The sequence below is a fragment of the Phacochoerus africanus genome, chromosome 8, assembly GCF_016906955.1.
Source record: "Phacochoerus africanus isolate WHEZ1 chromosome 8, ROS_Pafr_v1, whole genome shotgun sequence".
In the NCBI taxonomy this organism is placed as follows: domain Eukaryota; kingdom Metazoa; phylum Chordata; class Mammalia; order Artiodactyla; family Suidae; genus Phacochoerus; species Phacochoerus africanus.
In genome coordinates, this window is record NC_062551.1 from 51,725,803 (window position 1) to 51,739,691 (window position 13,889).

Sequence of the window (13,889 nt, forward strand, 5' to 3'; positions counted from 1 at the left end):
CGGGGAGCCGGGGGATGGGAAGGGCTGGGGACACGCCGGGGACGGGGACCGGGCAGGGGCTGGTGTCCTGGGGTGGGGGGCAGGGCAGGCAGAGAACCGGGCCTGGGAGAGGCCGGCGCCCCGCACCTGAGCACCGTCTTCTGCAGAGTCTCCAGGTTGCCCTGGCACCGATCCAGCATCCGGCGCGTGAGGTTGACACTCATGGAATCGATGCAGACGTTGTCTGGAGGAGGAAAGAGGGGACGCCGGGCTCAGGCAGGCAACTGGGGCGGCAGCCCAAGGGGCTGGCATGGCCTCCCGGCCCTGGCTCCCTCCTCACCAATGTTGTGGGCCTCGTCGAAGACGACGACAGCCTTGCGGGCCAGCTCCTTGGACACCAGGTCGGCGATCTTGGGGTCCAGCAGGTAGTGGTAGCTGTAAACCACCACGTTGGCGTGGAGGATCTGGGGGCCGGGGGTGCAGGGTTACCCCGGCCACCAGCGCCCACCTCGTGCTGCTGCCCCCCGCCCGCAGCACACAGCCCCGGTGCTGCCTGACAGGCCCGCAGAGACGAGGTGCAGAAAGGGGCTCAGGCGGACGGACAGACAGACACAGATGGGCAGGCAGAGGCGAGCTGAGGACAGACAGACACAGGCGAGGAACACACACACACAGAGACTGACTGACAGAGGGACAGACCAACAGGGGGACACAGGCAGAGGGACAGGTGGGTGGGAAGGCGTAACCCGCATGCACACCCCCCCTGCGTGAGCCCTGCCAGCCTCCTCACCGAGTACCGGGCAAGGAAGTACGGGCACCAGCCCTGGCGCCGCCCCAGCGCCTTCAGGTCGTCCAGGTTGTAGATGCCAGCCGGCAGGGGCACCTGGCGCCCATGGACATCAAACTCCTAGGGTGACAAGGCACACGGGAGTCAGGGAGGTCAGCCGTGGCGAGCGGTCCCCGCCTCCCTCCCTCAGCGCTGCCCCGCAGGCACCTCATAGAAGCGGCAGTGGGGCAGGCTGGGGTCCTGCTGGTACTGCGCCCGCACGTAGGAGGCCGTGAGGCTGTGGCATTTTCCATCAACGTCCTTCCCAAAGCGCAGGGGTGTCACCTGAGCGGCCAAGAGGGCATCTTAGCACTGGGACGGGCCAAGGAGCCCAACCACTCCTGGAACCTGGGGCTCAACACCTAATGGCTAAGGCAGGATGGGGCCATCTGTCTGTCCTGTCCCGGGTGACACTGGGGCATCCGTGGAAAACTGGAACCTCAACCTGCTTCCCTAGTAAACAGTTAAGACACCTGGAAACTTACTGCAGGGAAGCAAGAGTTGGTACAACTGTTAGGCTCTTAAATTATTCTTTTTAAAACAGTAAGTCCAGAATTCCCATTGTGGGTGTTAAGAACCCAACTAGTATCAATGAGGATGCGGGTTCGATCCCTGGCCTCGCTCAGTGGGTTAAGAATCCAGTGTTGCAGTATAGATTGCAGATTCAGCTCGGATCTGGCATTGCTGTGGCTGTGGCACAGGGTAGCAGCTGCAGCTCCAATTCAACCCCTAGCCAGGAACGTATGCCACAGGTGTGGTCCTAAAAAGCAAACAAAAACAGTATGTCCTAGGGAGCTCCCTCGTGGTCTAGTGGTTAGGGTTTGGTGCTTTCACTGCAGCCTGGGTTCAATACCTGGTCTGGGAACTAAGATCCCTCATCAAGCCGCTCCACACAATGATCAAAAAAAAAAAAAAAATAGTTAAGTCACATATGGTGTCAATTATATCTGAATTTTTTTTTCTTAATACACCTTGAAGATTCTTTAGCAGGTAAATTACAGATAACTGCTTTATCTTTTTTCTTTTTAGGGCTGTACCCAAGGCACATGGAAGTTCCAAGGCTTGGGTCAAAGTGGAACTGTAGCTGCTGGTCTACACCACAGCCACGGCAACACAGGATCCGAGCTGTACCTTCGAACTACACCACAGCTGATGGCAATGCTGGATCCTTAACCCACTGAGCGGGGCCAGGGATCGAACCCACATCCTCATGGATACTAGTCGGGATTATTACTGTTGCACCACTATGGGAATTTCTGCTTTATCTTTTAAAATGCTAAAACAGCCAGAACCTTAGCAAGGTCCAAGAATCAGAGGAAGCTGACAGCAGTGTGAGAACCTGCTCTCCCCTGCAAGGCTCTGCTGGTGGCACCGTCACAGCCCAGGGCTGCCTTTCCTCAGAACCAAATCTTTTTCCTCACCAAAGGGAAGGCTCTGAGGCTGGCAACACCTCCCTTTCCTTTTCCCATTTCATCAGGCGCCAAGGAACACCTTCGGCATTCCTCATTTTGTTGTTGTTGTTGTTGTTGTTGTCTTTCTAGCTATTTCTTGGGCCACTCCCGCGGCATATGGAGGTTCCCAGGCTAGGGGTCAAATCAGAGCTGTAGCCACCAGCCTACGCCAGAGCCACAGCAACGCAGGATTCGAGCCGCATCTGCAACCTACACCACAGCTCACGGCAACGCCGGATCGTTAACCCACTGAGCAAGGGCAGGGACCGAACCCGCAACCTCATGGTTCCTAGTCGGATTCGTTAACCACTGCGCCATGACGGGAACTCCGGCATTCCTCATTTTTTAACATGCCTTTACACTTTTTAAAAAACAGGTCATGCAAATACATCGTACGAGGTATACAAAGTTAAAAGTGTCATAGAGTTGCTAGCGGGTTAAGGATCTGGTGTTGTCACTGCAGTGACATGGGTTTGACCCCTGGTCTGAGAACTTCTGCATGCCCTGGGTATGGGGAGTGGGGGGGGGAGCATCACATATGTTCCCACAGAAAAGTATTTTAAAACCCTGAAAATTTTAGCTGTGTGTGAAGCAGAGCCCCAAAGGCAGATCTATTTTGAAGAGCTAAATCCAAGAGAAGACTACCAGGCATATGCTTTTAAGTCCTCCCAAAGCAGCAGCCATGGGAGGATCAAAACCCAGATCAAAATACCTGCTCAATCTTTAGCATTATCCAGGTCACTATACATCTCGGGAGACGACTAAGATCCTGCCCTGAAGCACAGCTCATGCGGTTCAATATGTATACACGCTGTACGCTGTATACATACATATGATACCAACACAGCAATTAACAGTACTGTATTAACATGTTAATATAACACTATTGATTATTAACATATATTAACATAGTATTGCTTATGCACTTTTCCCCCCACAGCATGCAGAAGTTCTCCGGTCAGAGATCAAACCCAATCCACAGCAGGGACCTGAGCTACAACAGTGACAATGCCAGGTCCTTAACTGCTAGGCCACCTGGGAACTCCTGCTTATACACGTCTTATCACAGGTCCAGAAGATACAATCCACTTCCTTAATCCTCTACTTATTTTCCTAAGGAGGGCAGTGTTGACCACCACGTGAGCAGGTTCTGGACACACACACACATCCACTTCCTACATGGCACCTCTTAATTTAAAGCCATTAATTTCAACTTCGGTTTATTTTTTATTTTTGATTTTACTAATATTGAGAAACTCCACTAAATTGTTATCACTAGTTATGGTGAAACTAAAAAATGTTAGGTTATGTGCTTCCCATCATGAAAGTATCTTGCTGCCATTTTCAGGGACCTTAAAGACATCCCCGTCTTGAAGGCTCGTGACACGGCTCTCCTATTGCCGGCATTTACTAAATTTCTGCAGAAACACATTCAGGTAAGCAGATTCATTGACCGGCTTAACTTCAGTTTAAAGGAAAGGATCTTGGGGAGTTCTATAACAAACCAGAGTGGTATCATGAGGACGCGGGGTCAATCCCTGGCCTTGCTCAGTGGGTTAGGGATCTGGCGTTGCCGTGAGCTGCGGTGTAGGTCGCAGCTGCAGTGGATCTAGCATGCTTTAGATACGGCCAGAAAGTAAAATAAAAAGATCTTGAAATTTTGCTCCAGGGTCTGTGGCAGCTTTCCTCTATCCCAATCCTCCTGCCATCAGATCACAAAGGCTGACCACAGTTACGCTCCTCAACTCCATGTAGCAACAGCGGGATGGCGCAAAGTGGGCTGTGTGGAAGAGGCGGGGATTCTTTTGCTCCACAGCGTAACCAAGAATAGGGACAACACCCCTCCACAGGTGTAAACAAAGTGCTGTGATCACCCGTCACCTGTATTATCTCCATTAATTCTTATAAATGTTACATAATACCTACTCCACGAGGTTCCACACATAGAGCACCTAAGACAGTGCCTGGCAGGTTCCCATGGTGGCTCAGCGGTTAGTGAACCCGACTAGCATCCATGAGGACACAGGTTCGATCCCTGGCCTCACTCAGTGGGTTAAGGATCCAGTGTTGCTGTGAGCTGTGTAGGTTGCAGACACGGCTCGGATCCTGTGTTGCTGTGGCTGTGGTGTAAGCCAGCAGCTTCAGCTCCAATTAGACCCCTAGCCTGGGAACCTCCATATGCCATGGGTTTGGCCCTGAAAAGACAAAAGACAAAAAAAAAAAAAAAAAAAGACTGGAAACTATCAAAAAAGATATTGTACTCCAGAAGACAAAGAGGAGGCCACATGAAGACAGTAGGAGGGGTGATTACACGATATAAGCCACCCCATACCCGCCAGGTGGGCAGGCCACCAACTGGAAAGTAACTGTATCACAGAGGCTCACCCACCAGAGTGAGAGTTCTGAGCCCCACGTCAGGTTCCCACACCCAAGGATCTGGCACTGGGAGAAGGAGTCCCCGGAGCATTTGCTGCTGAAGGCCAGCTGGGCTTGTGCACAGGGGCTCCACGGGACTAGGGGAAACAGACACTCCATTCTGGAAAGGTGCACCCAGGCTTTCATGTGCCCTGGGTCCCGGGGCAAAGCAGAAGCTCCATAGGAATCTGGGTCAGACCTGCCTGTGGTTCTTGGAGGACCTCCTGGGAAAACGGGGATGACTGTGGTTGTTGTAGGGGTAGGAGAGTGGAGGCAAAGGTCTCAGGAATAATCGTCAGCGTGCGCTCCTCTACGGGTGCCCATTTTGGAAAAATCTGGCCCCACCCATCAGCAAACAGGCTGTCTAGAGACCCCCGCCCAGGCACATGCCATCTCTAATCACACCAGAGACAAAGCCCCACCCACCAGAGGGATAAGAATCAGCTCCACCTACCAGGGGGCAGGCACCAGTCTCTCCCATCAAGAAGCCGGCCACAAGCCCCTTGTGTACCAACTTCAGCCACAAAGTGGGGGGACATCAAAAGCAGGAGAGGCTACAACCCCATTGCCTGTAAAAAGGAAACCACACAAAAAAGCTCTACAAAATGAAAAGGCAGAGAATTATGACTCGGATAAAGGAACAAGAAAAAAGTCAGAAAAATAGCTAAGCGATCTGCAGATTACCAACCTCCATGAAAAAGACTTTAGACTGATGATAGAAATGATTCAAGACCTTGAAAATAAACTGGAAGCAAAGATCGATAAATTACAAGAAACAGCAAAGAAATAGAAGACTGAAAGATTAAGAAGAGAATGCAAAATGCAATAGCTGAAATAAATTCACTAGAAGGAACCAACAGCAGGCAGAAGAATGAAGAATGAAGACTGACTGGTGGAAAACACTGACAAAGAACAGAAAAGAGCAAAAAGATTAAAAAGAAATGAAGACAGTCAAAGAGAACTCTGGGACATTAAACGCACCAACATCCATATTACAGGGGTGCCAGAAGAAGAGAGAGAAAGGGCCAGAGAAAATATTTGAAGAGATAAGAGCCAAAAACTTGCCTAACATGGGAAAGGAATCACTCATTCAAATCCGGGAAGCACAACAAATACCAGGTAAAACGAACCCAAAGGGGGAGTTCCCACTGTGGCTCAGCACTTAAGGAACCCGACTAGCATCCATGAGGACTCAGGTTCAATCTCTGGCACGCACAGTGGGTTAAGGACCTGGTGATGCCATGAGCTATGGTGCAGGTCGCAGATGCGGCTCAGATTCTGCATAGCTATGGCTGTGGTTTAGGCTGGCAGCTGTAGCTCCCATTAGACCCCTAGCCTGGGAACCTCCACATGCCGTGAGTGCAGCCCTAAAAAGCCAAAAAAAAAAAGGAATCCAAATTGGAAAGGAAGAAGTAAAACTGTCACAACTGTCACTGCAGATGACATGATACTATACCTAGAAAATCCTAAAGATGCTACAAGAAAACTCTTAGAGCACATCAATGAATTTGGTAAAGTTGCAGGATACAAAATTAATACACAGTAATTGACTACATTATATGCCAACAATAAAAGATCAGAAAGAGAAATTAGGTAAAAAATCCCATTTACCATTGCATCAAAAAGAATAAAATACCTAGGAATAAACTTACCTAAAGTCACAAAAGACCTGTACTCTGAAAACTATAAGACACTATAAAGCTCAAAGATGAAAGAAATGAAAGAGGACACAAACATATGAAAAGATATATACCACACTCTTGGATTGGAAGAATCAATAGTGCCAAAATGATTATACTTCCAAAGGCAATCTACAGATTCAATACAATCCCTATCAAACCAATGGCATTTTTCACAGAACTAGAACAAAATATTTTAAAGTTTGGAAGCACAAAAGACCCAGAATAGCCAAAGCCATCCTGAGAAAGAAAAATGAAGCTGGAAGAATCAGGCTCCCTGACTTCAGACGATACTACAAAGCTATAGTCATAAAAACAGTATGGTACTGGTATCAAAAAAAAAAAAAAACCCGCCAGAAATATAGACTGGCAGAACAGGATAGAAACCCAGAATTAAACCCAAATACCTATGGTCAACTAATCTATGACTAACGGGACAAGAAAATACAACGGATAAAAGACAGTCCCTTCAATAAGTGGTGCGGGGAAAACTGGAGAGCTAGATGTAAAACAATGAAATTAGAACACTAACACCATACACAAAAATGAACTCAAAATGGATTAAAGACCTGAATATAAGACCAGTTACTATAAAACTCTTAGAGAAAAACAGGCCAAACACTCTCTGACATAAACCACAGAATTACCTTCTCAGATCCACCTCCAAGAGTAAAGACAATAAAAACAAAAATAGGAGTTCCTGTCATGGCACAGCGGAAACAAATCTCAGTGGGTTAAGGATCCGGCGCTGCCGTGAGCTGTGGTGTAGGTCACAGACACAGCTAGGATCTGGCGTGGCTGTGGCGTAGGCTGGCAGCTACAGCTCCGATTAGACCCCTAGCCGGGGAACCTCCATATGCTGCGGAGGCAGCCCTGAAAAGACAAAAAAAATAAAAACAAAAATAAACAAGACCTAATTAAACTTAAGCAGTTTTACACAGCGAAGGAAACCCTAAACAAAATGAAAAGATAACCCACAGGAGTTCCCGCTGTGGGTCAGCAGTTTAAGAACCCGACTAGCATCCATGAGGATGAATGTTCCATCCCCGGCTTCACTCAGTGGGTTAAGGATCCTGCATTGCTGTGAGTTGTGGTGTAGGTCACAGACACAGCTAGGATCCCATTACTGTGGCTGTGGTGTAGGCCGGCAGCTACAGCTCTGATTAGACCCCTAGCCTGGGAACCTCCATATGCCATGGGTACAGCCCTAAAAAGACAAAAAAGAAAAGGAAAAACAACCCACAGAATGGGAGAAAACATCTGCAAATGAATTGACTAACAAGGGATTCATCTCCAAGATTTATAAACACCTTCTGCAGCTCAATACCAAAAAAACAAACAACCCCATCAAAAAATGGGCAGAAGATCTAAACAGACAATTCTCCAAAGAAGACATACAGACAGCCGAAAAACACATGAAAAGATGTTCAACATTTATTAGAGAAATGCAAATCAAAACCACTATGAGGTACTACCTTACACGGGGCCAGAATGGCCATCATCAAAATCTACAAACAGGGAATGCCTGTTGTGGTACAGAGGAAACAAATCCAGGATTTGGGTTTGATCCCTGGCCTTGATCACTGGGTCGGGGATCTGGCGTTGCTCTGAGCTGTGGTGTAGGTCACAGACGCAGCTCAGATCCCAAGTGCCTGGGGCCGTGGTGTAGGCCGGCAGCTATAGCTCTGATTCGACCCCTAACTGGGAACTTCCATATGCTGCAGGTGTGGCTCCTAAAAGGCAAAAAAAAACCCAAAGTCTACAAACAATAAATGCTGGAGAGGGTGTGGAGAAAAGGGAACCCTCTTACACTGTTGGTGGAAATGTAAATTGGTACAACCACTATGGAAAACAGTATGGAGATTCCTCAAAAAACTGAAAACAGAATTACCATATGATCCAGAAATTCCACGCCTGGGCATCTATCCAGAGAAAACCTCCATATGCCGCGGGAGCGGCCCAAGAATTGGCAAAAAGACAAAAAAAAAAATCTTAAATTTATCACCACACACATTTACAATTTTTTTCTTTTTTTTCTTACCCACTGTGCGCATAGCACATGGAAGTTCCCAGGCCAGGGATCTCAAACCCTCACCACAGCACTGACCTGAACCGCTGCAGTAACAACCCCAGATCCTTAACCTGCTGGGCCACAGGAGAAATTCACAATTTTTTTTTTCTTTTTAAGGCCAAATTTGAGGCACATGGAAGTTCCCAGGCTAGGGGTCTAATCAGAGCCACAGCCACGCCAGATCAGAGCCACATCTGCAACCTACACCACAGCTCACAGCAACACCAGATCCTTAGCCCACTGAGCCAGGCCAGGGATCGAACCCACATCCTCATGGATCCTAGTCGGGTTCATTAACCACTGAGCCACAAAGGGAACTCCCTTCACAAATTTTTTTCTTATAATGAGAACTTTTAAGATTTATTCTCTTAAAACTTTCAAATATATGATAGAGTATTATGAGCTATGGTCGCCATGCTGTACAGCTGCCCTCAGTATCTGCGGGGGGCTGGGGGGGGACTAGTTCCAAGTCCGCCCCACAGATACCAAAATCCGCAGATGCTCAAGTCCCTTATATTAAATGGCACAGTAGCCACCGACCTATGTCACAGCAACATCAGATCCGAGCTGCGTCTGCAACCTACACCACAGCTCACAGCAACGCCAGATCTTTAACCCGCTGAGAGCGGCCAGGGATCGAACCGGCAACCTCATGGTTCCTAGTCGGATTCGTTTCCACCGCACCATGATAGGAGCTCCCCTATCCTCAGGTTTTGGATCCACACATAACAGGGCCAAGTGTACATTACATCCCCACAACCTATTTCTTTTACAACTTGTCTACTTTTTTGACCCCTTCACCCATTTTGCCCAGCCCCCACCCCCTTGCCCAAACTTATCAACAACTATATGAAGCAGGTAGTTAATTTTTTTGGCTGTGCCCACAGTATGTGGAAGTTCCTGGGCCAGGGATCGAACCCGAGCCACAGTTGTGACCTGCGCCACAGGTGATGACACTGAGTCCTTAACTTGCTGTGCCACCAGGCAACTCCAGGTAGTTAATTACCCTCATTTTACAGAATGGAAGACTGAAATCCAGAGAGCAGAAATCACCTATGCAAGAGTACACAGCCGAGTTCCCACTGTGGCACAGCAGGTTAAGGATCAGGCATGGCCTCAGCTGCGGCTTGGATTCAGTCTCTGGCTGGGAAACTTCCAAAAGTGTGGCCAAAAACGAAAAAAACATAAGTACATGACCAGCCCGTTTCAGAGCCAGGCAAGCAGGGCTGCCGGAGTCCGGAGCTGGGAAGAGGTGTGCTTACCTGGGCCAAAATGCGGTGTCAGCACTTGAGGAGTGAGAGGAGGACTCTGCGTCCCCAGCACATCCCCCAAGAGGCCTAGTCTGGGGATCCAGGGCTCCTGGTTGGACGCAAGAGTTTCCTCAACCCAGGGAGTTCCCACTGTGGCTCAGCGGAAACAAGTCTGACTAGCATCCATGAGGACGAAGGCTCGACCCCGGCCTCGCTCAGTGCGTTAAGGATCTGGCATTGATGTGAGCTGTGGCGTAGGCCAGCAGCTGTAGCTCTGATTCGACCCCTTAGCCTGGGAATCTCCGTATGCTGCGGGTGTGGCCCTAAAAAAAAAAAGAAGAAGAAAAAAGAAAAAGTTTCCTCAACCCTAAGGCTTAGGGCGAGGGGCGGGACAGGCACTCACCTCGGGGTGAATACACAGGTTCTTCCGGGAGCTCAGAGCCAGCCCCAGGAATGGCAGCTTCTCGCCCTCCTGTTTCTCATAGAAGCTGAGTAACTTTCGAAGCTCTTCAATCACCTGTTCCAGTTGATGAGGGAGCAGGACTTGGCCTGATTGAAAGCACAAGCCCCGGCCCCTGCCCAGCCAGGCCCCCGCCCCTTACCCGGCTTTCCAAACGCCCCTGAAGCTCTAGTGGCAACTGCCAGGGGAACCCAAGGGCTCCGACAGAGTCGGGGAGCAGTGGGCTTGGCCCCAGGCTCACCTTCTCAATCTCGGGCACAGTCCTCGAGCAGTAGATGAGTTTAGTCACCTCCAGCGGATACGCCTGCCGACGACAATGGGCTCAGCCTCTTCCCCCTCCAGCCTCTTCCCCCTCCACGCGCCCAGTGGGTCACTCACCCGCTGGTATGCCATGATCAGGGCCAACAGGGACACGGTCTTCCCGGTGCCTGAGGGCATCTCCAGGACTCCGTGACCCTGGTGTTGAGGAAGAACAAGGCTCTCAGAACTTCAGAGACACAAACTCTGGGGAGCGCCCCCCCCCCAATCCTGGAAGAGCATGTCAACACATCAGTTAAAAGTCTGGGCCCCAGGGGCAGTGGATTTGAACCCCACTTCTGTTGAGTGGACTTAGGCAAATGCCTTCACCTGGCTGGGCCTCAGTATCCTCATCTCTAAAATGGGTCTCTTCTTTATAGCACAACTAGGAGGACGAGTGAGAAACTAGAGTTTAAACATTCCGTATAGTACCCGACAGGTAGTGAGTCCTTTTTAATGTAGCAAGCCCCTCCCCAGCACTTACTCTGGGTCTGGCACTACTACCAAGGGTCCTACATCAGTTTCTCAACCGCAAATCTATTGACATTTGGGGGCTGGATAATACTTGATTGTGAGTTCTCTGGGTGGTCTAGGGGTTAGGACTCAGTGTTTTCACTGCTGAGGCCCGGGTTCAAAAATTGTAAAAACAAACACACACCTGGGAGTTCCCTGGAGGTCTAGTGATTAAGGATTCGGCATTGTCACTGCTGTGGCTCAGGTTTGATCCCTGGCCCAGGAATTTCCACATGCCCTGGGCGTACCCCCCCTCCAAAAAAACCCAACTTGATTGTGGGGGGCCGTCCTGTGCACCATACAATGTTTAGCAGCATCTGTGGCCTCTAAACGCCAGCCACACCCCCTCCCCACTAGTATGACAGCCAGGAATGTCTCTTGATATGGGTGAATGGGGGGAAAGGTAGAGGGGTGTCAAAACGTTCCTTAATTGATAACAGCTGCTTTAGATAGTGAATTAACCCCTAGAGCCTTCATATTAACCTCTGAGGTAGGTATTATTACTAGGCTCGTTTTACAGAGGTGAAAACTGTTCACAGGGAGATTAAGTGATTTACCCAAGGGCACACAGCTGTGTGTCCAGGATTCCAACCCAAGGAGCTGGTTCCAAACTCTTTATGTTCCTAAGCCAGCCACTGAGCAATGCAGCCTCTGATAAATGTTAGCTGCTGCTGTTATTAACCCGTATTATTTTAGGTAAGACGAAGTTTGGCCGTACTGGCCTCCCACGGACCTCAGATTTCCAAACTCTAGACGTCCTGCAATCTCAGTCTTAGACGCACATGAGGCAGCCCCAGCCACCCACCTTGGCATCCAGCGTGCGTTTGAGCTCCAGCATGTAGGAGAACTGCTCCGGGTAGATGAAGTCGTACGGGAAATAGACCAGCAGCCCGTCCACGTTGAGCCTGGCGGCAGGGGCTGCCGGGTCAGTCGCCCGTCCCCTCAGTCCCTCTCCAGCACCCACACTCCGCTGTCGTCAGGAGAGGGGTTACCAGCCCGGAACTGGCCCGCTGGTCTCCCCAGATATCCCCGAGTTGCCCAGGAGCCTCTGGGTCCCTTTGGCATCTCATCGCTGACTATCCCCGTTACCGCCCCGTGGGTCCCCACGGCTATCCCCACCCCACCCCTTCAGCCTCCCCTCGCCCCGCTGGGACCCCAGGGGCGCCCACGGGTCCTGGCATCGTCCAGACTCCCGCGCCCGCTTCGCAAGCCGCGAGCCCCCGAACCCCTCTCACTTCATGGCGCCGGCCGCTACTCGCAGAAGCGTCGGCCCGCCTCCCTCATGAATATCTAGTAAAGGCAGGGTCCGCAGGGCGTCCTCGAGGCTCTGCTCCACCTTCGTCACGACACCATTGGCTGATTCCTCCCGTCACTCCACTGGGGGGCTGTCAATCGGATAATGCGCGTGCGCAGGGCAAGGCGGGGGCGGGGGGAGGGCTCCGGGAGAGGCGGTACCACAGGCATTGCTGAGGATCGCCGAGGACCAAGAACAAAACATGGAAGGAAGAGAACCGAGAGAATCGATCCTACTTACTGGGATTCTGGCTTCCTGCATATGTCTGAATTATGAGCAGTGAATACACACTTGATTTCATTCTATTATATTCTAGGTTTTAAGACGCCCCCTCCACTTTGACAAAGTAATCAGGACTAGAATGGGGGGGCCCTAGAGGGGGTTCCTGACCCTGCCTGGGGGATCAGAGAGGGCTTCCTGAGGGAGGGGTCGGGTGAGGAGTAGTGAGGCAGGGTAAGGTGGCCCAGACGTCGCTGCAGGCGCAGAGGACACCGCTGAAGGCAAGTGGAAGCAGAGGACAGCACGATGGGGCTGGAATGCGGCTTGGGGAGCACAAACCTCCGAAATGGAAGCCATCCCATGCTTTACACCCAGCCATTTGACATCTCGCGTGGTCGTTATTCCCAGTCTGTTCTCCTGTACATGGTAGTGCAAGGAGCACCTGCGTGGCATCTTTTTTATATTGTTGTTACTTTTTAGGGCCGCACGTGGGGCACATGGAGGTTCCCAGACTAGGGGGTCTAATTGGAGCTACAGCTGCTGGCCTACACCACAGCCATAGCAACGCCAGATCCAAGCCGCGTCTGTGACCTACACCACAGCTCACAGGCAACACCGGATCCTTAGCCACTGACCGAGGCTGGGGATCCAACCCAAAACCTCATGGTTCCTAGTTGGATTCGTTTCTGCTGCGCCACGAGAGGAACTCCCGTGTGGCATCTCTTTTTTTTTTTAATGATTTTTTTTTTTTTTGTCTTTATGCTATTTCTTGGGCCGCTCCTGCAGCATATGGAGGTTCCCAGGCTAGAGGTCAAATCGGAGCTGTAGCCACCTGCCTAAGCCAGAGCTACAGCAACGCGGGATCCGAGCCGCGTCTGCAACCTACACCACAGCTCACGGCAACGCCGGATCGTTAACCCACTGAGCAAGGCCAGGGATCGAACCTGCAACCTCATGGTTCCTAGTGGGATTCGTTAACCACTGCGCCACGACGGGAATTCCCCGTGTGGCATCTCTTAAGGCTCAGTGTCATGTCTCACTAAATACCTCAACCGATGCCTAACTTTTGAAAGTATATTCTCATTTGACTGTGATAAATGCCATATGTGGATATATGTCGTTATCCCCACTTTTTTTTTTCCCCCAGGGCCTCACCCACAGTATATGGAAGTTTCCAGACTAGGGGTCAAATCAGAGTTACATCTGCTGGCCACAGCCACAGCAACACCAGATCCGAACTGTGTCTGCAACCTACACCACAGCTCTTGGAAACGGCAGATCCTTACCCCAATGAGTGAGGCCAGGGACGGAACCCACATCCTCATGGATCCTAGTCGGGTTCGTTAACTGCTGAGCCACAAAGGGAACTCCTTCATTATCCCCACTTCGGTGGTGAGTCTCAGAGAGAAACTTGCCCAAGGCTTTACAGCTAGGC

General features: G+C 50.5%; 1 protein-coding gene and 1 non-coding gene across 5 annotated transcripts in view; both read right to left on the reverse strand.

Moving 5' to 3' along the window:
• ERCC2 (ERCC excision repair 2, TFIIH core complex helicase subunit) overlaps positions 1–12,221 on the reverse strand; it is a 23,459-nt gene extending 11,238 nt beyond the window's left edge. For 2 of the 4 annotated variants that reach the window (XM_047789771.1, XM_047789775.1), the window contains exons 1-9: positions 12,177–12,221; positions 11,747–11,846; positions 10,510–10,587; positions 10,373–10,435; positions 10,075–10,188; positions 974–1,090; positions 770–886; positions 320–443; positions 127–223 (exon numbers count right to left, since the gene is read on the reverse strand). In XM_047789771.1, coding sequence (XP_047645727.1) covers positions 127–223; positions 320–443; positions 770–886; positions 974–1,090; positions 10,075–10,188; positions 10,373–10,435; positions 10,510–10,587; positions 11,747–11,846; positions 12,177–12,181 — 815 coding nt within the window. In that variant the 5' untranslated portion in view covers positions 12,182–12,221. Of the gene's footprint in view, positions 1–126; positions 224–319; positions 444–769; positions 887–973; positions 1,091–5,125; positions 5,205–10,074; positions 10,189–10,372; positions 10,436–10,509; positions 10,588–11,746; positions 11,912–12,176 lie in introns of those variants that run through there. The other 2 variants (XM_047789773.1, XM_047789772.1) reach the window with 2 other exon arrangements.
• Positions 3,587–3,716, reverse strand: LOC125134814 (small nucleolar RNA SNORA33). The gene has a single exon (XR_007136810.1). It is a non-coding gene; the product is annotated as a small nucleolar RNA SNORA33 (small nucleolar RNA).
• Positions 12,222–13,889: the final 1,668 nt, after the last annotated feature.